The sequence below is a fragment of the Stegostoma tigrinum genome, chromosome 16 (genome assembly GCF_030684315.1).
Source record: "Stegostoma tigrinum isolate sSteTig4 chromosome 16, sSteTig4.hap1, whole genome shotgun sequence".
NCBI classification, from domain to species: Eukaryota; Metazoa; Chordata; class Chondrichthyes; order Orectolobiformes; family Stegostomatidae; genus Stegostoma; species Stegostoma tigrinum.
In genome coordinates, this window is record NC_081369.1 from 42,167,890 (window position 1) to 42,192,611 (window position 24,722).

Genomic DNA, 24,722 nt, shown 5'->3' on the forward strand with positions numbered 1-24,722 from the left:
GTGGATTTAGTAAGGGGAGGTCGTGCCTGACAAACCTGTTAGAACTCTTTGAAGAGGTGACAAGTAGGTTAGACCAGGGAAACCCAGTGGATGTTATCTGTCTAGACTTCCAAAAGGCCCTTGATAAGGTGCCTCACGGGAGGCTGCTGAGTAGGGTGACGGCCCATGGTGTTCGAGGTGAGCTACTGGATTGAGGATTGGCTGTCTGATAGAAGGCGGAGAGTTGGGATAAAAGGCTCTTTTTTTGGAATGGCAACTAGTGACAAGTGGTGTCCTACAGGGTTCAGTGTTGAGGCTGCAGCTGTTCACTTTATATATTAATGATCTGGATGAAGGGACTGGGGGCATTCTGGCGAAGTTTGCCGATGATACGAAGATAGGTGGACAGGCAGGTAGTACTGAGGAGGTGGGGAGGCTGCAGAAAGATTCAGCTAGTTTAGGAGAGTTGTCCTGGAAATGGCTGATGAAATTCAATGTGAGCAAATGCGAGATTTTGCACTTTGGAAAAAAGAATACAGACATGGACTATTTTCTAAACGGTGAGAAAATTCGTAAAGCAGAAGTAGAAAGGGATCTGGGAGTGTTGGCCCAGGATTCTCTAAAGGTTAGCTTGCAGGTAGAGTCTGTGATTAAGAAAGCGAATGTAATGTTGTCGTTTATGTCAAGAGGGTTGGAATATAAACGCAGCAATGTGCCTCTGAGACTTCATAAAGCTCTAGTTAGGCCCCATTTAGAATACTGTGTCCAATTTTGGGCCCCACACCTCAGGAAGGACATACAAGCCCTGGAGCATGTCCAGCGGAGATTCACACGGATGATCCCTGGAATGGTAGGTTTAGCGTATGATGAACGGCTAAGGATCCTGGGATTGTATTCATTAGAGTTTAGAAGGTTGAGGGGAGATCTAATAGAAACTTACAAGATAATGTATGGCTAAGAAAGGGTGGACTCTGGGAAGTTGTTTCTGTTAGGCAGGGAGACTAGGACCTGTGGGCACAGCCTTCGAATTAGAGGGGGTAAATTTAAAACGGAAATGAGGAGACATTTCTTCAGCCAGAGAGTGGTGGGCCTGTGGAATTCGTATAGCTGTTACAGAAATTTGAGGACGGTGACCACGATCACCATCTCCAAGGCAGTATAGGATGGGCAGTGAGTATAGCCAGGTCAGCATTTCACATTGGAACATCAAATATCGGAGCAGGAGTAGGCAATTAGGCTCTTTGTCTTCTTTGCCATTCGATATGACCTCGGCTGATGATCCAATTTAATAGCCAGTTCCTGCTTTTTGCTCATATCCTTTGATTCCTTTAGCTCCAAGTTCTGTATCCAACTTCCTCTTGAAATCATGCAATGTTTTGGTCTTGACTTTTTTTTTTCGAAGCGACTCCCACAGCATCACCACTCTGTGGGTGAAGAAATTTCTCCTCATCTCAGTCCTAAATGGTTTACCCCGTATACTTAGGCTAAGACTCCACTGCCAACAGGGACATCCTTCCTGAGTGTACCCTGTCTAGACCTGTTAGAAAACAAAGTGTAGAGTTCGATGAACACAGCAGGCCAAGCAGCATCTTAGGAGCAGAAAAGCTGACATTTCGGGTCTAGACCCTTCATCCTATTATCTCTAGTCCGCTTAGAATATTATCATTTTTAATGAGATTCCCCCCCTCATTCTTCTGAACTGCAGTGAGTGTAATCCTAACTGATTCGACCTCTCCTTATACATGGCAGTCTCACCACCTCAGGAATCAGCCTGGTTAAACCTTTGCTGCACTCCCTCTGTAGCAAGAACATCCTTCCTTCCTCATGAAGGAGACCAAACGTGCATGCAATTTTCTCGCTGTGGTCTTACCAAAGCCCTGTATAATTGCAGCAAGACAACCCAAAAACAAATTAACATTATTCATGTGTCAACTTTGAACACTGTCGATATAGCATTTTATTCACACGTTGGAGCAATTATTTTTAAGTACCTTGTGGACATGCATTAACAGTGGCCTGACAAGAAAGTTACATTCCTATAGCACAGGGTAATAGCATCTCAATCAGAGGAAATATGATAAAAGTAGCAAAATTATGGTCCGATGAACAAATGGAATACATAGCATGGATATTGCACAATTTCTGTACTCACTAACAATACAAGTTTTTACTTTGGGATTTGATTTTTCAGAAGGTATTGAGTATATTTCAAATTTAATCTCAGACAAAACAAAATTATAAAAGAACCATTTGTTTGGACTACATTGAAGAGAACCAAAATAACCATGTCAGGCTTTAAATTTGGAAGGCCTGTTTGGCACAACTGTGAAATACTTCAAAACGGAGAAATTACACTAATAAATTTAGCTGGATATAATGATTAAAGCAATACATTGACAAGTACCTTATGTCTGAAGTCTAGTGGAAGCCACTAAGTGCTGACTGAAACCATAGTGTGATGCAGACAACTGTGATCTAACTGACATGTGATACTTTCATGGTATAGTACAACTGGACTCTGCGTAATCCAAAAAGTATTCGAATGGAAGATGATGCCCATACACTCATTCCAACACTCATCTATAATTTCTGATTACCAGCCCAACTGCATTGGTGGCATGTTGTTGTGATGCAATGTTTTCATCTTCCATTTGAAGGTAATTAGTGGTTGATAGTTCACAGCAGGGTATGTGGTCCACAGTCTATATGCAACTTTTGGGTCATAGCTATCAAGGCTACATAACCTTACTACATATCTTAGATTTCTCATTGAAATATTTGGGATGCTTTGGATATTAATGGATATCAATGGATAATTTCTTTCTAATGTGTCAAGCCCTGGAAATATAAGAAGAAGATGCATTCAGAGCATGAAAGGAAAGGTAATTTTGGTAATAAGAGTAGTGATGGTTACCAGTGGGAATTAGGATAGTGGCACGAGCACAAGATTGGCATATGTCGCCCAGGTAGAACAGCAACCAAGACATGGTGAGCATCGTACAGAAATGACCATATATCTGAGAATGGGGACAGGGAATGTGTGAACCAGACTATGAATGAACAAACAAAGCAAAGATTCACATGAGTTGTAATTAGTACAATAGAACCGGAACACCAGGAATAGCCGAGCATGGTACCACTGCTGAGCTTTTACAGCATTTCATAAAGTTTATGCATATTTAGCTTACATTCCTTGCTGCTGCATTTATTTTGCTTGTAATAAGTTCAGGAAATTCTATTTTTTTCACAAACATCTCAGCTTCTACCTCCTTCCAAACTTAGACACAGCACCCCTGTTCGCTGTTGCTGCACCCTCCTTAAAATTGAAAAGTTTAGTTGATATTTCCTTTCATCATTTGTCCTCCCAAAAGAAAACACGTTTTTGTGCTAAACTTCATCTGCTATGTGTTTTTACATTACTGCAGATTATGTCTTCCTGATGTTTGTGACTGACCTCTTCATTGTTTTACTTCACTGCTGAATTTCACATCATAGCATCCCTAGGCAAGACCATGTCATTAACATAGATCAAAAGAAGTTATGGTTTTAATTCTGAACACTGATCAGTCACGATGTAGATTGGTGAAGCAGGCCTGACTACTCTTGCTCCTATGTTGCATATTCCCTGGCGAAATATAACTATATATTTCTATCCAGTCTAGGAACCAACTGCTTACTTGTACTCACAGATAATGGGAACAGCAGATGCTGGAGAATCCAAGATAACAAAGCGTGGGGCTGGATGAACACAGCAGGCCAAGCAGCATCTTAGAATCACAAAAACTGACGTTTCGGGCCTAGACCCTTCATCAGAAAAACTGACAAAGGGTCTAGGCCTGAAACGTCAGCTTTTGTGCTCCTAAGATGCTGCTTGGCCTGCTGTGTTCAACCAGCCCCACACTTTGTTATCTTGCTTCCCGGTACTCTTTTCTTTCTGTTCCCTAACTACTTTTGCATTTAGGCTATTTCACTGTCCTTTTTAAGGGTTTTAATTTTCTTATGTGGTATTTTGAGAGTCTACGTACAGAACATCAAAAGCACTACCAAACGCATGTAGACCCTGTCTCTCAGAATCCCTCCAATAACCCACCACTGATGTTAGACTTGCTGGTCTGTAGTTCCCTGGCTTTTCCTTGCGGCCTTTCTTAAATAATGGTGCAGCACTGGCCACCATCCTGCCTTCTGCCAGCTTCTCAATGGCTGTTGATAGCCAGCATGGCATTGGGCATAGGTAACCGTGTCTGGCAAATTTGAAGAAGTTTTTTTGAAGAAGTGAACAAGAAGATAGATGAGGACAGAGCAGTAGATGTTGCCTCCATGGACTTCAACAAGGTCTTCGACAAGATTCCGCACGGTAGACTGTTTAGTAAGGTAAGATCACATGAAATCCAGAGAAAGCTAGCCAATTGGTTTGACAGCAGGAGACAGAAGGGGGTGGTTGAGGGTTGTTGTTCAGCCTGGAGCCCTGTGATCAGCAAGGTGCCAGGATTGGTGCTGAGTCCACTGTGCTTCATCATTTATATAAACAACTTTTGGATGAGAATATAGGAGGCATGATTAGTAAGTTTGTAGGTGACACCAAAATTCGTGGTATAGTGAACGATGAAGAAGAGTACAAGAGGACCCTGATCAGATGGGCCAGTGGGCAGAGGAAGGGCAGATGGAGTTTAATTCACATAATTGGTAGGGTCCTGGGGAGTGCTGTTGATCATAAAGACCTAGGGGTGTGGGTACATAGTTCCTTGAAAGTGGTGCCATTGGTGGGCAGGGTGGTGGAAAAGGTCAGACCATTGAGTACAGGAATTGGGACATCATGTTACAGCTGCACAAAATACTGATAAGGCCACATTTGGAATACTGCTTACAATTCTGGTTGCCCTCCTATAGGAAGAATGTTATTAAACTGGACAGGGTGCAAAAAGATTTCCAAAGATACTGAGACTAGGGGCGTTTAAGTTATAAGCAAAGGCTGGATATGCTAGAATTTTTTTCCCTGGAGCATAGGAGGCTGAAGGGTAATCTTATAAAGGTTTATACAATCGTGAGAGGTATAGATGAGGTGAATAGCCAATGTCTTTCTCCAGAGTTGGCAAGTCCAAAATGAGAGGGAATAAGTTTAAAGTGAGAGGGGGAAGATTTAAAAGGGACCTAAGGGGCAACATTTTCACTCAGAGCGTGTTGCACATATGAAATGAGCTGCCACAGGAAGTGCTGCTTAATTATTATTCGGTTACAATTTGTATTTATGGGGTTATGGGGATAAGGCAGGAACAGGATACTGATTGTGGATGATCAGCCATGATCATAATGAATGGTGATGCTGGCTCGAAGGGCTGAATGGCCTACTCCAGCACCTATTGTCTATTGTCTATTGTATTTGTAAGAGACTTTTGGGGCGTCTTTGCTGTCAGCTGCTGGCCATGAAGGAATTGAAAAGGAAAATGAAGGGAGGAAGCTGCTGCTCTTACTTTCAAACAAAACATTTAAAAGACATTTGGATAGGTACAGGGATAGGAAAGGTTTAGAGAGAGATGGGCCAAACAGAGGCCAATGGGGTTCAATCCGTGTAGGAAGCCTGGTCAGCATGGGCAAGTTTGGCCGAAGGGCCTGTTCCATGCTGTATGACCTTATGACTCCATGAAACTACATCTTAATTCTCTGCTACTTGTCATGTAACACAATTAAGTCAGTCAAGCATAAGTTGCCATTAACAAATCTGTAGTGATTTATTCATTAAGAATTTATTTTTGGGAGATGGTTACATAATGGCAATGTTATTTGAGTCGTAATCCAGAATGTCAGACTAATGTCCTTCGGATAGATATTCAGATTCCACCATGGCAGGCAGTGGTGTTTGGATTCAGTAAAAATCTAGAATAGCCACTGTCAATTGTTATAAGATCTCCTCTGGATCACTAATGCCTTTTTAGGTAAGGAAATCTGCTAGCCTTACCCCGTCAGGACTCCAGTCCCATGGTAATGTCTTTGACTCTTAACTGCCCTTGGTGTGATTAGGAATGAGCGATAAATACTTGCCTAACCAGTGACACCCGCATCCTATGAACAATTGTAAAAAATTCCAAATGCCAATTAATTTTATCCTCAATTACTCTCTCCACATTTTCTCCATGATCACTGTTAGGCTGACTGGGCTGTAGTTACTATGTTTATCCTCTTCTATCTTTTTCAAACAGGCATGTAACACTTGCAATCCCCAATCCTCTGACATCATCCCCATGTGTGAAGAGGGTTGGAAGATTGTGGCCAGAGCCTCTGGAATTTCTCCCCTTATTTCTCTTCAGCACCGCTACAATACACCCCATCTTGAATGAGATGGCTTTTCTACTTTAAGAACTGCTAACCTTTTATCCTCCTTTTATCCTTTTCAGTATTGCTATTGCTTTCTCCTTTGCTGCATTGAGAATGTCCTTTTATGAAGACAGATGTAAAGTACCATTTTGAGATCTCTGCTGTATGTTCTGCCTTCACAAGATCTCCTTTTTGATTCTTAATTATTACATGTTTACTATTTGTACTTGGAGGAGGCTTTTGGGGTGTCTTTGCTGTGAGCTGCTGGCCATGAAGAAACCAAAAAGGAAAATGAAGGAAGGAAGCTCATGCTCTTACTTTCACACAAAACTTAGACTCAAACAGATTGGAAACCAAACATCTGGAGGGACTGGAACTGATTGAAAGTATACAGAAAGGACACAGACGTCAGCTTAGATGAGTATGATCCCAGTGGTGCTGTTTGGGCAGGCTGAAAAAGACAGGCTAAATCAAGAAACTGAGAATTCGGCAAATTTACAGTTGCTACAGCTGCTTATGTTGCTTGAATCTAACATTAGTGATTTACAGTGTCCATACTGTGTCAGAATGGGAGTTCAGGTGGTTCAACAGGCAGTCGTTTTTGGTCAAGACTGTCTCAGTGCAACTTGGGTTGTTTGTATTGCTGCTGTGAGCTGGACATCTGGCTAAATCCTAGAAGAGCTGAATTTTTTGATAGAAGACAGATTGATGACATATGGAACCGACTGGACTGCCAAGCCAATTTGTAAGATCTTTCTTAGATGTATATGTCATTTAATGTGTAATTTGTCGCTTATGATTGAACATAATTTGCCTGTTAAGATCATGTGTAACTTGTGTTTAGAATTTAGAGTACATGTGATTAGTAAGATAGTATTTAGTGTTACCTTTGCTTTACTCTTGTATAGTAAAATTTAGTTTGTTTTAAACCACAGAAACTTGTGGCCTTATTGATCTCAGTAAATTACTAGGATTTCAGATTTCTTCTTTTCCATAAAAATTTGTAGCTGTCAACCAAGATTCCAGCATATCTATTCTGATATTTAAAAAACCAAAACAAAAACTGCAGATGCTATAAATCCGAAACACAAACAGAAAGTGTTGGAGAAACTTGACAGATCTGGCAGCATCTGTAGAGAGAGAAGCAAAATTAACATTGATCCCAGTGACCCTTCGGTTGATATTCTGTTGTAGCTCCTGTTGTTTGCTGTATTCAAGTGTTATGAATTATTATGAACATTTTTCTATTTTCCTTTTAACTTGCTTCATACTTTCTTAGCTCACTGAAAATTGATCTTCCTCCACGAATAACTTTATGCTTGATAATCATTTTTAACCTAATATTTGGCTTACAGTTTACCAAGTGTTCTGTCTTGAAATCAGCCTCCAATTGCCCTGCTTCATTCCTCAGAAACTTCCTTCATCATTGGGTTGAAACATCCATCAAGAAAAGTTCTCTAACAAAGTCAGAAGGTGCTGGAGAAACTCAGCAGGTCTGGAAGCATCCGTGGAGAGAAAAACAGTTTTTATGTTTAAAGTCCTGAAGCCTTTCACCAAAACTAAAAGCAGCTGGGAAAGGGATGTTAGATCTCCAGCATCTTTTCTTTGTTTCATTGAAGAAAGCTTTCACTTGCCCTGAATTTAGTGACATTCCCGACAATTGCTGTAATTTCATTCCTTCCTTGAGTCTTGGTGCAGACTGGCATTTCGCTCACTGATAGACAGTTTCTTTTCCATCTCACCAAGACTTACAAAGAATCTCTACAAATCCCTCACTCTCCTGGTCCATTTTGTACACTCACCTTTTCAAGAGCATTATGATAATACAAGTATAATTGTGTGAAGATGCATAGTGCATCTTTAGAAGTAAAAGTTGCATATTTCATCTAGAATTGATATGATGTACATACTGAACATTCTCTGTTTTCAATCTGATTTTGAACATTTGTAGACCTCTTCTGGTAGACCTCTAAAAAGCAATGGACATTTTTTGTCATGATGCAGTTCTTGTAAAATCACTGAGGCCACAGGGTAGGATGTTGTTTGTTTCAGACTGCTTCATACTTAATGGATAATTTCTACCTTTCTCCACTTGACTACTCAGTTAAAGAGATATTATCAAAACTGTAAGGGAAGGAGGATCAGGCTGGAAACCTCTATTTTCAACAAGAGCTGGTAACCAAATAGAACTTTTGAAGGTTTGATAGACTCGATGTGAGAGAAGATTTTTTTACAAAATTAGGACAAGGTCAGAAATCACAGGACACGAGGTTATAGTCCAAAAGGTTTATTTAAAAACACATGCTTTCGGAGCTTCACTTTTTCTTCAGGTGTTAGTGAGAGCGGTTGTGTGAGACAAAGAATTTATAAATAAAAGATGAAAGGGACACACCACTGATGAACAAGTATTAAACAAACCTAAGATGTTGTTAAATCTTTAATCAATTAGAAGGCTTTAATTAATTAAAATGTATATGTAAATCCCCTAAGTCCTTTCAAGTCAATGTTCTGAGGGAACTAAAGGTTTTATCAGTGTAAAGAAAAGGTGACATTTTAGTTCATGTTAGGTGTGAGGAGAGAGAGAGACAGAGGGCGAGTGAGGAGGGAGAGAAAGAGAGAGTGTATCTATGTATGTGTGTGTGAGGAAGAGAGAGGTTATTTGCTTATAAATACTGTGTCTGATATTACCTCTCTCACCTAACATCTAAAGAAAGAGTGAAGCTCTGAGAGCTTGTGTTTTCAAATAAACCTATTGGACTATAACCTGTTGTCATCTGATTTCTAACCTTGTCCACTGCAGTCCAACAACAGCACCTCCATATCAAAATTAGAATGAATAGAAGATGGTCTTGAATAAATCCTATTGGGCATTCAGGAGAAATTCCTTTAGCTAGAATGTGGTTAGTCTGTAGAATTTGATAGTGTATGAAATAGTTTGTGCGATTGGTGTGGATCAAGGGAAATTAAATAAAGGGGAAGGAGGAAAAGGGAATACCAATGTATGTTAAATGAAAAACAATGGGAGGAGGTTTGTGTGGAGCAGAACCACTGGTGTGGACCTGTTGGTTCAAGTGGCCTGTTTCTGTGCTAGACACTGTTCCTACACGCTGTTTAGAATTGTGCCATAAAGTCGACAGTGCTACTTCCTTGCCCTTCTATCAGTAATAACACCTCACTTTTCTCTACATTAATGTGGTTATATCATTTGTCTGCCGCTTTCATTTATCACTCTATATCCTGTTGTAAGCAATTTGTATCATTCTCACTGTTTGTCACTCAAATTAATTTGAAAATATTATTCCATATTCCAGGATTCAGGTAAATTATAACTAGCAATAGAAAGATCTTAGTATTGATATTGGGAACACCACTGCATCACCCTTGAGCCTGAAAAAGAACCATAGTGGGATTGCCACAGGGTTTGGTCCTTGGACCCCAGTTATTTTAAGTCTGCCTAATGACTTGGATGTGGCAGCTACAAAGTAATAGAGCCAAATTTGCAGATTGCATTAAAATAAATAGGAGAGTAGGTTGCAATGAAGAAATAAGAGATGTACAAATGGATATAGATGGGTTAGATGAATGGGCCAAAATTTGACAGATGACATTTAATGTGGATAAATGTGAGATTAGCCGTTTTGGTCAGAGCAATTGAAAGGCACTTATGTAAATTAAGTGAAACTACAAAGTGTTTTGGTGTAGAGGGAACTAGGTGTTCTTGTGCATAAATCGCAGGAAACTAGTACACAGGAATAGCAGGTAATAAGGAAGGCAAATGGAATGTTGGCATTTATTGCTAAAGGAATAGTGTGTAAAAGTAGGGAGATGTTGCTTCAACTGTTCAAGGCACTAATGAGACCGCACCTGGAGTATTGTGTATAATTTTGATCCCTTTACTTGAGTGATATAGTTTTATTGAAGGTAGTTCAGAGGAGATTCACTAGATTGATTCCAAAAATGAGGGTTTTTCTTATGAAGAGAGATAAACTGTATTGAGTTTAGAGGAATGAGAGGAGATCTAATTGAGGTATATAAGATGCTAAATGGCATTGACAAAGTGGACATGGAAAAAATGTTTCCTCACGTGGGGCAGTCTAAGACAGAAGGATAAGGTGGAGCAGATTTAAAACAGATGTGGGGAAATTAGTTCTCTCAGTTTTGTGAATACGTGGAATTCACTACCTCAGTGCAGTGAATACTGGGACATTGAGTAAATTTAAGGAGGAGATAGACCAATTTTAATTAGTAATAGTTTGAAAGCGTGTGGAGAGTTGACAGAAAAGAGGAGTTGAAGCTGAGTTGAGATCAACCAGGATCATATCAAATGATGAAGCAGGCTCAAGGAGCTGAATTATCTACTCCTGCTCCTAGTTCTTATTGTCTTAAGCTAAATTTTTAAACCAACAGAATATTGGCCTTGGTATTCCATAAGCTTTAACTCTTATCAGGCTTTTGTGATGCTTGTTAGGCACTTTCTTAAAACCCATTAATATAAAGTCAATCCTATTCTCTTTATGATAGAAACATAGAAGATTGGAGCAGGAGCAGGACCATTCTGTCCATCCTTGGATTTAGAAAGGGAATACCAAAAACATCTTGCTCACAGTGTTTGTTAGTACAGATTGGAACATTTGAAAAGCTCTGTTTCTGTGCGTACAGGAGTTTTGAATTAAGGTGTACTTTAACAGAAGGTCTTTGTCTGCAGAAACTTGGTGACCTGAAAACTGCCCATGGTATTTTTTCACTTGTGAGTGGCAGAGAAATAACAAACTCAGTCAAATCATTTTTCTCTTAACTTTTTCTTGTTCACAGTGGAGAACATTCAGCTAAATTTGAACCTTCAGGTGGGAAACAAAAGTGGTGTTGTGTGCAGCGGTGAATTGACTGTTTGCTTGGATGGCCTTAATGTTGACTTGGGAAATTTGCCTAATGGCACCATCATGACAGAAAGTAAGTACTGCACACACATGGTTCATTCTGATGCTCGGATTGAGGGTGGTGGGTCATACATAAGAAATTACTTAATGCCTCTTAACTGATTTGCAGCTCTTCAATGAGAATGTGTGTTTTTATAGTTAGTATTAAAACTGGGTAAGTTTGTTCTTCAAAAGTAATTGTTTCTTGTTAGAATTTCAAAATTCCATTTCATGATTCTATGAATAATTTAATTTCACCAAGTCTGAGTTGTTATCTGTTGCTTGTCTTAAATTGATTTTGAAAATGATGACCATAGTTTTATAACTGTCTTAAAATATGGGTCTTGTTTATTAGCTCATATCAACAGCAACTTGTACACTATGGAACACTCTGTGCAAACTTACTGTGTATTACCTTGTATGTTATAGAACAAAGCAGTTAGTTTTCAAGCAGTCAAATTTTGTTTAATGTTTATCATTTCCATTTGGTTTTAACCTTAGTGTTTATTGATAGTTAATTTGAAAAAATGCAGGAAAATTTTAAGTGCATTGGCACGTCAGACATACAAAAATTAGGTGTTTTGCAACATCTAATTCTTTAATCTTTAAAAAATATTTGCATATACTTAATTGACTTTTATTGACAGCATATTGTAACACTGTATAAGAATGACTTAAGCCAAATGAGAGCCATGTTTTCCTTTAGTAAATTAGTCACCTGTTATTCACAGTTTCTCTAATTTCATTCCAGGAATAATTTCATTCATCCTAATGACATGTCTCATGACAAATGTTAGCTTCTTTTCATCTTGATTCGTGGATGCTGAAAATATTTTCTTAGGTTTATAAATGTATCATACAATATTTCACAGGGGTTGAATGTTGAATTAATGCACTAAACTTGTTAGAAATCCGATGAAAAATTTGGAGCATAAATACAATTTGTAAACAAACTACGAAGTGCCACTAAGTTTAACTGCGACAGGACATTGAAATGTTTGAAAAACAGTGCAAAAGTATATGCAAACATTATGCTTAAGATTTCTTCCTAAGCAACAAGTTGATGAGATCACTGCAGAACCTGAAGCCCGGGCCCCCTGTTTTTCTGACCACAAGAGAAGATGATGAGATGTTGACTTTGTAAATTGCTTTGTCCAACTGTAAATTCATTTTCTTTGCATGCTAGTCATAGTTTTGCTATGTTTAACAAAATTATGAAGATGATTTTAAAACATTTATTCAAATAAACTTGATTAGAATGCTTTTACAATTTGGATTACATTAAAATATTTCTAACCATTATATAAAAAGAGATTTTTGTAGTTATTCAGTAATTGCAATAGATCAGAAAGTATTGATTCTTATTGTATGCACTTGTATTTTATGCTTCAGTACTGAGTATACAATGTTATATTTGTGCTCTGTGAAGTACAAAGCTGTTTGAAGGAAATTTTGAACCCAGGCTGCTTAGTCTTCATAAGTCATTGGGCACTATTTGTAGACTTCTGTGGTTTTATTAACTTCACATTTCAACTGGGACTATATAGGAGCAGGAGGAAATCATTCACCCTTGGGCTTGTTCCACCATTTAATTAGATCATGGTATATCTGTACCCCAACTCTATCTATATGTTTTTGTATATTCCTGGATAGACTTATCCAACAAAAATCTATCAATTTTAATTTCAATTAAGCTGGAATCCACAGCATCTGTGGGAACAAGTTTCCAGATTTCCAGTCCTGTTTGGATGAAAAGTGCTTCCAGATTTCTTTTCCAAAGATTTAATTGTCATTTAAAGGTTATGAACACTGGTTTGAGGTTTTGCCACCATAAAAATTAGTTTCTCTCAATCCCTACTGTGAAACCCTTCTAATTTAATTCAATTAATTCACTCAGCACCTTTCTAAATTTAAAGGAATAGAAAACACGTTTGTGTAATATGTTTGATAATTTAATCCTGTTATCACTGCAACCACTTCAGGACCAACATATCTTTCCTGAGGTTAGAGGACTATCATTGAACGTTATAGATCAACTGAAAACCAACCCAAACTCCGTACAACTAAAATTTTCCTGTTGTTGTTTGACAACCACTTTTAGAAAAAGGCCATCATTTCATTTACTTTCTGGATTTTGTACTAGCTTTGAATGATTTGTTTCCATGAATGTTTGGGTGAACTGCAGTTTCCTCTAGTTAAGTTTTGTCAAAGCCATAACTAATATCTGTAGTCACTATCACAAAGTGTATACATTTGCCACCAAGTCTGTTTCTCCTAATCAGCTGTCTTAGACAAAAGCAGATGGTTTGCAGCCTCAGTGTGTTAATCAATGCGAAGCTGTGCTTTTGACCTCATGCCTGTCATCACTAATACTGCCTACTTCTACTTTTACAAAATTGCTTCTTCTGACCCATTGTAGCTCCATGATATGAGAGCTGTTCATGTCTTTGCCACCTCAGTGTGACTCTCCTAGCGGGTCTCCCATCCTTCATAACCTTCACATTTTTGTACACTATGCACCAAACCTAATTCTACTCACTCATCATCCCTGCCCTCGGTCATTTGCACCCTCCTTGGAACATAATTAAAATTCTTATCTTGGTATTTAAATCATTCCACTTCCTCTAGCTTTCCTGGGATCTGCACCCCTCAAACCCATGTACTATTTGCAGTTCTGCTATAACCTGCCTGGACACCACTCTTGATTCTCTTCCTCAGTACTTCTGTGCTGTTCTTGTTTCCAAACCTTTCCAAAACACGTTTGTTTCATTATGGTTTAGTATAATATTTTTTGAAAAGATTTCTGAGCAATACCTTAGAATGTTCTTCGATACTTAGGGCATCACGTAAATGTAGATTTTTGCTCTTGATTCTGAATCTGAAACAACATACCATTCAGACACCCAGAATGAGAAAGATACTTGGGCAGTATTCTTTCAATCGGTGCTCAAAGGGTGTGAATTAAAAAATTTCACTGTCATTATGCTGAATGCATATTGAATTTTATTTTTTTTTCTTTATGATTAGGGTAGTCATTTTATGATTTTGTCCCCTTTCTCCAGCCATCTCCAGCCTAGTAACCCGTACACAACCAGCATTCAGCTGTGACACCATTATATTATTTTCATTCATATTTGTGGTGGGGCCTTTTGAAGTGTAGGCTGAAAATTTCAGACTTGCTGCATTTCCCACATTTAAAGGCCTCTTTCAAATCTACCCTTTTTGACAGGCCATGCCCGTCCCTCCATAAACATTTTTATTCAACTTTTTAGAATTTATCTTCTTATCATCTGAAGAATTTCCAGTGCTCACATGGTAATGTTCAGGCAGAGTGGAGACAGTCATGGCGACACAAAAGAACAGAAAGCACCATTCACTACGTAAAGCCTGACGCAAAGCCTGAGCTTTCGCCAATTGCATGTCCAGACCCTGTAAACTGCTTGGGGAATCCAAATATGCATTTATTACCCTCAATTTCCAGGATTGACTTGTCTAGCTGTCAAGAGAAGTACAAGTGATCTTGATTGATCTTGCCTTAGTTCTGATGCTGCATTCCCATCATCATAATCATACCACACTAGGCAACAGCAAAGTTTATCTGCGATATCTCAGCCTAACTTTTCAATATGTTCACGTCCTTTTGTGCCCAGTCAGTCCAGTTTTGATCGTTTGCAATCCTGACCACTTTCAATTTAACACAGTTGGTAAAATTCAATTCTTTCTCTCTATCCCAAATCTGAAATTGTTAATGAATAATTTGAAAAAGAGAAACCTCAGAAGTGCTATTTTAGTATCCTTGATAATAACTTGCCATTATTTCAACAAAGTTCCATGCGCTACCACCTTGACTGCAGCCAGTTATCAGTCGATTTCAGCGAATTCTCCAGATACTTTACGTATAGCAACAGTATGGATTAATCTCCGAGCGTATGTGTTGGCTCATAGAGCAGTTTACATCAATTCAAGTGTCCGTATCACTGGTCTACCAAGTAGGGGGGAAAATGAAAGCTGTCATAAGTGTCTTTCTTCGAAAGATTGCACAATTTAACAGATGAACATACCAAAATCTAACTCGTTAAATGATGACACGTATGTCCAGTCCCTGGTAAAGTCTGGTTTAAGTTGAAAAATTTGCATTGAGTAGAGTAATGCTGTCAAAGCTTTTCCTCTTGCACTATTAGGACAGAATTGCCAGAATATCGAATCTCAATAACAATTTATACTGTACAAGAAAAGGTGCTGCCTCAATGGCAAGTAGACGCTGATTAGTAGAAAGGATGCCATGGACAATACTCCTGGGAACTACTAAGCTTTTGTTCAAATTCAAAGCAGGCAAGTTAGCATCAGCTGAAGGGATATAGTGATATATTGTTGGTTTCAATCCACCAGCAGCTGGTATGTATGGCCTTCATACATAGAATCATAATGGCACTGGAATTCACATATCTCACTTGTCACTTGTGTGGTAGGCAGAACACCTTTTTGACTTGACAGCCTGTTATTGGAGAACTGTACTCATGTTGCCACTGTATAGTAGCAGTGCAAATGGTTATCTTTCTTGTTCAAACCTAAGGTAAGTTGAGTGTTTTTCAGGGCACAGAGCCATTTGCTTACCATGCCAGCTTAATGCTGCACAAGGATGCTTAGGGCAATCTTGAGGGACAATGGCTACCCTAATCAGATCATTGTTTGCTATTTATCCTGCCAATTGGGCCTAAGGCAGCAACTTACTGTCCTGAAAAGTACATAGTTGACCTCAGAGCACCTTGGAAGGGTAAGTTGTCTCAAAATTGTGAGCAATAGGTGAAGCTATTAGACATTTTCATGCTACTATTAATCAAAAAATAATTGCTTGTGCTAAGAATTGCGCTTCTGACCAATTTAAGACTGTCAATGGGCTCTCAGTGTGGGATATCATAAATTTCAAGTATAAGAAGTTACATATGTTCACATACTGGGTGTTGTCCTTTGTGAACAGAAAGAATAGATCCACGTACAGTGCCTTTTTCAATGAAATAAATGCTTTGGTCCAGACATTTCCTGATGCAATCAGAGTCAACTTGCGTAGTTTAAATTTTAAAAAATCTTGGCAGTTGACTGTTCCATGGCAAATGCTGTACTGCTGACCATTCAATTGTCACCCAATCAGCATCCTTTTTTCATGCAATATGAATTGTTGTGCCTTTTCAGATTAGATATTCTCGCAATTCTATATTGATGAGTGCAAAATGTAAAGCTTTGACGGCAGGTTTCCTTTATTCAGCAGTTTATGTAGGGCAAAATTCTCAAAGGTTTTGTTTGGAAATTTTACAATTTTCCTAATGCATAAATTGATGAATAATTTGGAAAAAAACTGGCATGAAAGTGCTACCATGCTGAAGAATATATGCTCTCAGCTCCTTCTCTTGATGTGGGGTACTCAGTAAGCTTCGTGGACAAAATAACCTGGAGCCAGTTAATGATTTCAGTTTACAGTTGATTATGAAGGGCTTGAGCTTAGCTGACAGTGATGCTATCACAGTTTTCTTATCAACATCACTTCTCAATCAGATGTTATCAGTTCAAAAAAGGACCCTACATAAAGCAAAAAATATGATTAACTTCAGAAAAACAACAAATGCCAATGTTTGACACTATGACTAATCTAATCTCAGGAATTAAGACTCACTAAAATTTGATAATGGAAGCAGCATTCTTTGATAAATCTTAATTGATACCAGGTATTTAGTATTTTTGATAAATGATTTGCAAGGCATATGAATATATTTTAATTGGCTGTATTTCTGCTTGAAATGTTCTAAATAATGATAGAATCTTTGTTTTGAATTTGCTGTGGAGCACTTTTAAAGTTTTAGTTTGCATCTTGAGTTGTCTAAATAGTAAAATTTAGGTGTAGTTGATCAGAAATTCGGCATTTACATTGAAACTTGTAAGTATTGAAAATTATAAGTACAAGTTTTTTTACATATTTAAGACACCAACCTTGGCAGTAGGAACTTTGAACGCTCAAATGGAAAATGTCTGACTGCATACTTAACTCCTTGCATGATCACGGTTACTTGCGAAATTTGTCAACCCAACAACAAATTAAACAGTACTTCTGATTGCGCACATTCTTATATTTCATGTCTCCATTAACTTTTGTTTGATTTGTTAAACCTGGTATGTATGCTTGTTCACAAGATTATGGGTAAATTTTACATGGAGCTGGTATGTTTTTTATGAGATCACCCCAAGGGTATAAGTTAGTGGCCTTAAGTACAACTTGCATTGAGGTAGTAAGTCTGGCTGCTCTTTTTGTCCATGGTGTATTTCATGGTTAAAAAGCTGGAAAAGAAACATACAGATTGAACAAAATTGAGTCCATCTGAATCAGTTCTGAGCCGATTGGTAGTTATATATTTCAAGCTATTTTGTGTCAAGAAGACAGGCTCTTCGCCAATGTTATGATGAACTGGTTGTTATGTCTGTTAGTTTTTATCTCTCTGTGTTCCTTCTATAGAATTTCAGCAGAATGGTAGAATTCACCAAGCTGATGATTCACAATGTTCACCCTCCTGTACTAGTGTTTCTCCAGACAGAGTGAGGTAAGAGATGGAATTATTCAAAACACTGCTTTTCAACAGAGCTTTATCTACTACAAGTTATTAATCTATTAAGATTCTGGGGGATGAATTATATAGCCAAGTTTGGAGTGCATGATTTTAGACAAGTGCTGAATTATTTTCCTGTTGGCTACCGCAGAATAATTATTTTGTTTAAAGTGCCTTTTGCAGATTTATCCTTGCAGTTATTTGGGAATTGCATATGTAGCGCAAGAGTTCAGTACTTTTTGATAATGTGTATCAGAAACCTATGTATATCCTGATGCACTGCATAGAGTTTGTTTTTTTCTTTCAGCAGTTAAATATTTTTGGAACTAGGGTATTAAAATATTCGAGAAAGCTAAACATTGGTCTTCTCTATTTTTCACTTGGTCTAAAAAGTTTAGTTTGTTTGTAAAATTACGAACAGTTAGAAATGAGATTGATCACTTGGTTGGATTTGCTTTAATATTAGGTGAATTTAATAATCCAGATCAACTACTTGTAAATTTACTCGATTATATTACTGATGTATTATTTCTAGCTACATAATTTGAGCTCTGCAGAAATAATTACTATCACGCACACTATAGTACAACGTAGTGCAGGCATTTGATATTGGCTGGTTTAAAAATCTGCCTGAAATACATTTGTTTTGAGACATTTATTATTGTGTGGAAGTATATGAGCTATATTGTTTTAAATATTATGTTGCAATATTATGCATTGATCAAGCATTTTTTTCTGAATAAGATTCAAATCAGAAGCTGGGACGCTATAACATTTATGTTGAATACAGTAAAAATGTTGAAAAGGGAAAAACCCCTGCTTGTGATTAGCTAATCAGGTTTATTTAATGGTGTGCCCCAACTAGAGCCTCTGACAGGGCTTACACATGGTGCAAACCACTGAACCCACAGCTCAGATCTTATCCAGAACAACGGCAAACATTGATGACCGAGAAATCTGTACGTTGGGATAGTCTGAGTGCCAGATTGGCTGCTTTGGATGCTGCCAGAAGAAATGCAGCTATTGGCCAGACAAACCACAAAAATTGAGACAATTATCAACTGTGAGGAGAACAGTGTAAAATTTGTAAAGGGTATTGACAGGTTGCTGCTGTGGACAGATAAGTGATAGATGAAGTTCAATGTGGAGAAGTGTGAGATGATGCACTTTGTTACAAAGAACATAAAGGCACAGTATAAAACAAACCACACTACTTCCGATATGCGCAGGAGCAGGGAGACCTCCATGTACATAAGTTATTAAAAGTGGTTGGACAGGTAGAGAGAACTGTTAATGTCTACAGTATGCTGGATTTCATTAAAGGAGCCAAAAATAGAAGAGTAGGAAGTTCTGATGATAAGACAATGGTTAGACTTTAGTTGGGATGTTGAAGACAGTTCTGGGCACCACACTATGGGAAGAACAGAGTACAGAAGAGTTTTACAAGGTTCAGTTATGAGGAAAGTTTGGATAAGTTGGGAGTATTTTTGTTGGAGAGGAAGAGTATGAGGAGATTTGATGAAAGTTTTCAAAATCATGAGGTGTCGTGATTGAATGGATACGGAAAAATAAATCCTGTTCAAAAAAGGATTGAGAACCAGAGGAGATTGGCACCAAATTAAAATGCTCAGAGAGCCAGTGCAGACATGATGCCCCAAGTCACCTCCTTCTGTACTGTAGCAATTTTTTGATTCTTTGACACGCCAGATTTCCTGTTCCTTCATTCTCACCTCGTGTGAAGAGAGTTTGGTTTGTTGGGGAAAAATGGCAGGTTTTGTCATAGAAGTTGATGACACAGCAATGCTTTCTTCAGACCTGGAATGCGTGGTATTCATGTTAAAGCACTGCCTCTGTAATACTAATTAAAAACTGAAAGAACTGTGGATGCTGTATATCACCAACTCAATTCTGAGGAATGGTCACCGGACCCGAAGCTTTAAGTCTGATTTCTCATCGCAGATGCTGCCAGATCTGCTGAGCTTTTCCAGCAATTTCTGTTTTTGCCTCTGCAATACTGCCTAGAGACATTGCCTTCTGTGGAGCATCAACCAGCTGTCTAGTGATGATGAGATAATTCAGCATAGAATGTGATGGGATCTTTCTGACTAGTGCAGCTCAATTGAGAGCAGTCCAGTACCTGCACTGACTCTGTCATGAGGGAGTTACAATGCAATTTGTTTTTAAGTTTCACCTTTGCAATGATCTTCTCTCAAACCTGTGAGGAAGGAAACATTTGTAGACCCGTTGGTGCTGGAGGGGAGCCTTGTCTGGTGAAATTTGAATGAAAACTTGGGGTGCACATTGTCCTCACTGTGTGACAATTAAACACTGGGACAACCGTTTGCACCATGTGCCTCGACTTTCAACATGGTCTTCAAGTGGATGAGACTGGGAATGAGATGTTGAACACTTCCTCCTCCTGTACTCATGGGGGACTACACCCAGAGTAACTATACTCTAAGGTGCTATGCTGTTGCTAAGACCCCTTTCATATGCTAAAATATTCAACACTGTTTCAGTCCCATGGTGAAAGGTATCTTGAACAATTTGCATGTTGGAGCCAACATCTATTTTGTTCTTCTGCACAACAGACTGCATAATTAATTGTTGGTGGGGTAGTTTGATTGGTGTAGCGGAGTTGAGGGTCCTGTGATTTTTCTATCTGACCTTGATCTGAACCATCCAGATTGGCCAAGTCTGGTCTTTGTTGTGTTTGTTGGCTAAGATTGGCTAGTCCAACATTGCGACTGTAACTGCATTTAAAAACAAAAATACTTACTAAGCTGTAAATGGAATTTTTTTTTCATTTTTGGTAATTAGGGTGCTACATTTGGAGGCTCCTTTTTGGAATAAGGAGAATACATCAGGCTGAGTTGCTGCTTGTGATTCCTGTTGCAAGTAATTGTATTAGAACGTTTGGAGAAGTGACGATTGGACTTGAATGTAAAACGTGCCTATGTCTGATTACCATTTTGAAATATATATTTAATTAGGCATTGCAATTTTGAGATACTTAAGGGTGTTCAAAGTTTACAAAACTGTTTCTGCTTCAGTAAGTCAGTGCATTCAAGGAAGGACTCATGAGAGGGAGAGGCATGAAATTATCAGGAGACGAGGAAATTGCTGTGAAATGCATACAGACATATACTGTTAAAAATAATATCAGAGATAATGGGAACTGCAGATGCTGGAGAATTCCAAGATAACAAAATGTGAGGCTGGATGAACACAGCAGGCCAAGCAGCATCTCAGGAGCACAAAAGCTGATGTTTCGGGCCTAGACTCTTCATCAGAGAGGGGGATATGGTTCTGAAGGGTCTAGGCCCGAAATGTCAGCTTTTGTGCTCCTGAGATGCTGCTTGGCCTGCTGTGTTCATCCAGCCTCACATTTTAGAATCTTCCTTGTGATAAGTTGCTGATATTTGCTCAGTAACCCTTTCACACTTCAGTCAGTGAGCCAATCTCCCAAGCGCAGGTTCAAAAATGGGGAGCAGCACTTGGGAGATCTGTAGAGTGGAAGAAAGTGTCATGAATTATGGGATGCAAACAAAAGACCAAATATAAAATTCAGAAGAAATTTCACAAATGATAATGGTGTTAAGTTCTAAGCTTTGTTTTTTCTTTTTATTTTCTCCTTTCGAGATTTGACATTTCTTCAATTTAGAAAAGATTTAGCATATTCTCTAGCCAAGAAAAGCTGTATTATAACAGAGTCCATGACGTGTTCTGTCTGGGTATTTGTTACTTTCTGCAATATTTTCAAAAGGAAAGTGAGACATGTCTGACTAAACTAAGTTCTGTGATCCAGCACCAGACAAGAGGGCTGTAATCTTCATTAGCCTTGTGATCCGATACTGAAGACAAAGCTGCTGAGGCAGAATCCTCAAAGCTGTTGTAGATCTTGGCAGATTTTTCTGAAACTACTTGGAATGACAATATTTCCTTCAGTTCCCTTGACAACGCTTAATTAATGCACTTATTATGCATTAAGTATTAATTGGCAGCACAGTACTAAATCATTGTGGGCCGAATGGTCTAATTCTGCTCCTATGTCTTCTGCTTTTATTGTTTCCTTTAAAACAGCAGTTACTGCAGTCACATAGAACTGTGACTTTTTACACAAGTATTTTGGGACATTTTCTATTTTAACAGCATTGTGCAAATATAAGTTTATCTTTCTCATGTAAAATCTAATTTCATTCAGTGTGACAAGCTAATTTAAATGTGAAACCAGATTTTTTAGTTGCCCCATTTCTCATGTTCTCCTTCCATTGCACAACCCAAAATAGAAATTACTTGCCTTGTGACAAAAGCCTTTAAGAAGCTCAGCTGCTTCCAACATCTCTTCCAGTGTCTTTGCCTTACTGGCTTCTAGGGACACATGCACGACTGGTGTTGGCTTATCACCTTTTCATTTTATTCTATTGAAGCTGAAGTTAAATCAAACTATCTTCAGCTGCCTTATGTAGATGTAAAAAATCCCATGGTACTACTCAAGAAAAGCAGAGGAGCTTTCATAGTGCTGTGGCCAAGATTTACTCTTCAGCCAACACTACAGATGATCTGATCGTTTATCTCCTTACTATTTGTTTGTCCTTGGTGTGCAAAATTAGCTGATATGTTTCTTCACGTTGGAGCAACGATTATGCTTCAAATGTAATTCTTTGACTGTGAAGCATTTTGGCATGTCCTGAGGTGAAAGATGTTGCCTAAGTCTAGCCATCTTCTCCCACTGGAAATATATTTGTACGGATGCGGAAATATGCTAAGTCAACAGGTGAGAATTTAGTGTTGCCCAGAATATGTTATTATTATTGAGAAGTGATTGGAGCAATTGAAAATATTGTTTTGTTGCAATTAGTTCACATGCAGGTAAAATCAATATTATAATAGAATTGCTGATATTTATTATTTTGTGGTATACATTGTAAGTGGAATTATGTTTTGGCTGTGTGGATTTCTTGAATACTACCTGGAAAAAAAAATGAGAGTTATTGGACAGCAATATTATGCAACTTCTTCAAAAAATTCATTAAAAATTATTGCATAATTTATCTTGCATTTGATAATACTTCTTTGTCTAATACTTATAATCTGTTGTTTAATTTTTTTGATTCTGCTATGTTCCCTATTTTTAAATAGCTAAAATCAGGGTCTGGGTAACTTGACAGACATTGTGGCACACCCCAGAATTAACAAATACCTCATTGTTTTCTTAGCAATTTAACTGCAGTGGTTCATTACGTTTGCTAAAAAGCAAACACATGTATGACTGCAGTGATTAAGTTGTTAGCCATTGATTAAAACCAGCACTGGAAATCTCACAGTACTGTATCTCTGGGGAGCTTTTGTTGGACAAAGCGAAGTAAAAATATTGGAAAGTTAAAAGAATATTTTCATTTAATCTCACAACTTTTGCCCCACCTTTTTCATTGTGTACTTTATTAATTTACAGGTTAACAAATGGGGAAGGATGGTAACCTGCAATCATGTGCAATTAATTATACACATTTTTAGAGATCATGTATGCAAGTGGTTAGCTGTTTGGTTATGCAGATAGATATAGAGTATCTCATAGTAATGTATACATGCTACTTAGTCAAATAATTTATTTTTTAAATCTGTAGCTACAAGGATGCTTTGTGTAAGATCACTAAATTCCGTTAAAGTGACGGTGTTCATTCAACTTTGAAATTAGTCAACAGCAGGCAGATTGATTTAAAAGTAATTGTCATTGAATTTAAACAGGATATATAGCAACACGAGCAAGTGGGACAACTGAGAATAAAAACAAAGTTAGACATATGGCAGGGTGGTTGTGTATTGAAAAGAGTATTGGACTTGCTTTCAGAAAAGCGAGTTTATATATGAAGTTCAATAGTTATTTAGATTTAGTTCCAGCAAATCGGTCAGTTCCAGCAGCTAGATGTGCTCCTTATGCAACAGGAAGCTATGCCTTATTGAGCAGGAAAATGAGAAGGCTACTTGGCCCGATTTTAAGCCATCTTCAATTGCTTGATTTTGCTGTAGACCATCAGTGGTGGCTTTGTTCGTGAAGTGTAAGGCAAAACCTCTCTTCTTGTTGAAGAGAAAATTGGGGTTATCTGAAACATTACTTGGGGTTTAAAGGGGATAAAATAGTTAAATAAAAATAAAGGCATGAACAAATTTCTGTGGTAAGCAGATATTTTTCCTAATAAAAATCAAAAGAACTGCAGAGCTGTAAATCAGGAACAAAAACAAAGTTGCTGGAAAAGCTCAGCAGGTCTGGCAGCCTCTGGAGAAGAAAACAGTTAATGTTTCAGGTCCGGTGACCTTTCCTCAGAACTTCCTCAGGTATTTTTCCTGCCTGCCTTTGGGAGGCTGTTTCCTTTGAGTCATAAAGCGAAAGTGATATCTACCCCCCCACCAAAAAAAAATTCCCTCAACCAGAACTGATGATACTGTACCATTAAAACAAATAGCTTTCAGCAGTATGATTCTGATTTCCTGGACTTTGGGTTCCTAGTACAAAGTAACATTTGTGCAAAAGTGAGTGTGTGATTTAACTGCAGGACATTCAGAGAACAGAACAGCATAGAAGGAATCAGCATGGCCCATTGAGTCTGTGCTGACTTTTTCTAAAGAGTGACAATCCCTTGTCCTTTGCCCATATTCCTGTGATATTTTTGCTTCAAATATTTATATCCATTTTCCTTTAAGTCTACCATTGAATCCCCAGCCAACATAATATCAATTTGTGCATTCCAAATCCGATATAGTTATAAATGAAAATAGTTTTCCACATGTTGCTTCTAGTTCTCTGACTAATCTCCTTAAATCTATGTCCTCTGATTAGCAACCTTTCAACCATTAGAAACAATTTTGCTTTACTTTATCTAAACTGTTCATAATTTTGAACACCTCAATCACATTTGCTTTTGAA

At 38.1% G+C, this 24,722-nt stretch overlaps 1 protein-coding gene across 2 annotated transcripts in view; it reads left to right on the top strand.

Annotated features, from left to right (window-relative positions):
• Positions 1-24,722, top strand: part of wwp2 (WW domain containing E3 ubiquitin protein ligase 2) — a 220,676-nt gene that overhangs the window by 72,949 nt on the left and 123,005 nt on the right. For both annotated transcript variants that reach the window (XR_007249090.2, XM_048546465.2), the window contains exons 5-6: positions 11,101-11,238; positions 17,707-17,791. Coding sequence is in view for 1 of the 2 variants with exons in the window: in XM_048546465.2 (XP_048402422.1) it covers positions 11,101-11,238; positions 17,707-17,791 (223 nt within the window). In the remaining variant the exon portion in view is untranslated. The remainder of the gene's footprint in view (positions 1-11,100; positions 11,239-17,706; positions 17,792-24,722) is intronic.